This window comes from Corvus brachyrhynchos, unplaced genomic scaffold, assembly GCF_000691975.1.
Source record: "Corvus brachyrhynchos isolate BGI_N302 unplaced genomic scaffold, ASM69197v1 scaffold193, whole genome shotgun sequence".
NCBI lineage: Eukaryota > Metazoa > Chordata > Aves > Passeriformes > Corvidae > Corvus > Corvus brachyrhynchos.
Genome location: NW_008237087.1, coordinates 488,260 through 489,055, shown reverse-complemented (window position 1 = coordinate 489,055; position 796 = coordinate 488,260). Strand labels below are relative to the sequence as shown.

Below are 796 nucleotides of genomic sequence, written 5' to 3'. Positions count from 1 at the left end.
GAAGAAAGGAAATAGGACTTTCCCAAATATTCAACCCAAACCCCTGGCAGGTCCCCTGGCCCTGGGCCGAAGTTCCAGTAGAAGCTGCTTCCAGCTCAGCTGGCAACAGCCATGTGCCAATGGGATTCCCTGGAAGAGCTGCCCCAGGCACAGTGACTGCAGGACCAGCCTGGCACTTTCTCATCCCACATCCCACTGGCAATGTACCCCCCGAGTTCCCTGGTCCCCCCAGGGTTTCCAGTGGAAATCCCAGAATCTGCAGGAAGGGAGCAAGGGATGGATATCGGATCCCAAACCAGAACAGATCCAGGGGCAAGGGAACAGGACCCATAGGAGGGAGAACAGCTCCCATCACCTGGGATTCCCTCAGCCCCCCACATCCCTCCATCCCCCAAAAACTCCTGAACACCAACACCTCGAGTGGAACCTCCCCAAAAGCCCTCCTGGGCTCTACCACAGCCCCTCGGAATTAAAAGGAACCAAACCACTAAGATATAAGTTAATGCTTAAATTATTTGTAAAACATCTTAAATTTTCTGTGACATATTTTAAATATCCCCCATGTTCCCCAGAGAGGGGTCAAAGCCCAACACTAACTGGGAGCCTATGGGGGAAAGGGAGGAATAGAGAAAGGGTTCCTTATCCTTTCACAGCTTTAACAACTAAATATCAATAATAAAAGTTATATTATAATAAAATAAGTTCTTCGTGAGGCAGTGGAGATCAAAAAGCCCTTAGAAAAGCCCAGCAGGTTTGGGCTCGGGCTCTGGACTCAGTAGTAAAAAGGGGGTTATTT

At 49.4% G+C, this 796-nt stretch overlaps 1 protein-coding gene across 1 annotated transcript in view; it reads right to left on the bottom strand.

Annotated features, from left to right (window-relative positions):
* Window positions 1-579: 579 nt before the first annotated feature.
* CCNT1 (cyclin T1) overlaps window positions 580-796 on the bottom strand; it is a gene marked incomplete at its 5' end in the record, with an annotated part of 8,333 nt that continues 8,116 nt past the window's right edge. Inside the window, one exon of the mRNA XM_017728681.1 lies at window positions 580-604. Coding sequence (XP_017584170.1) covers window positions 580-604 — 25 coding nt within the window. The remainder of the gene's footprint in view (window positions 605-796) is intronic.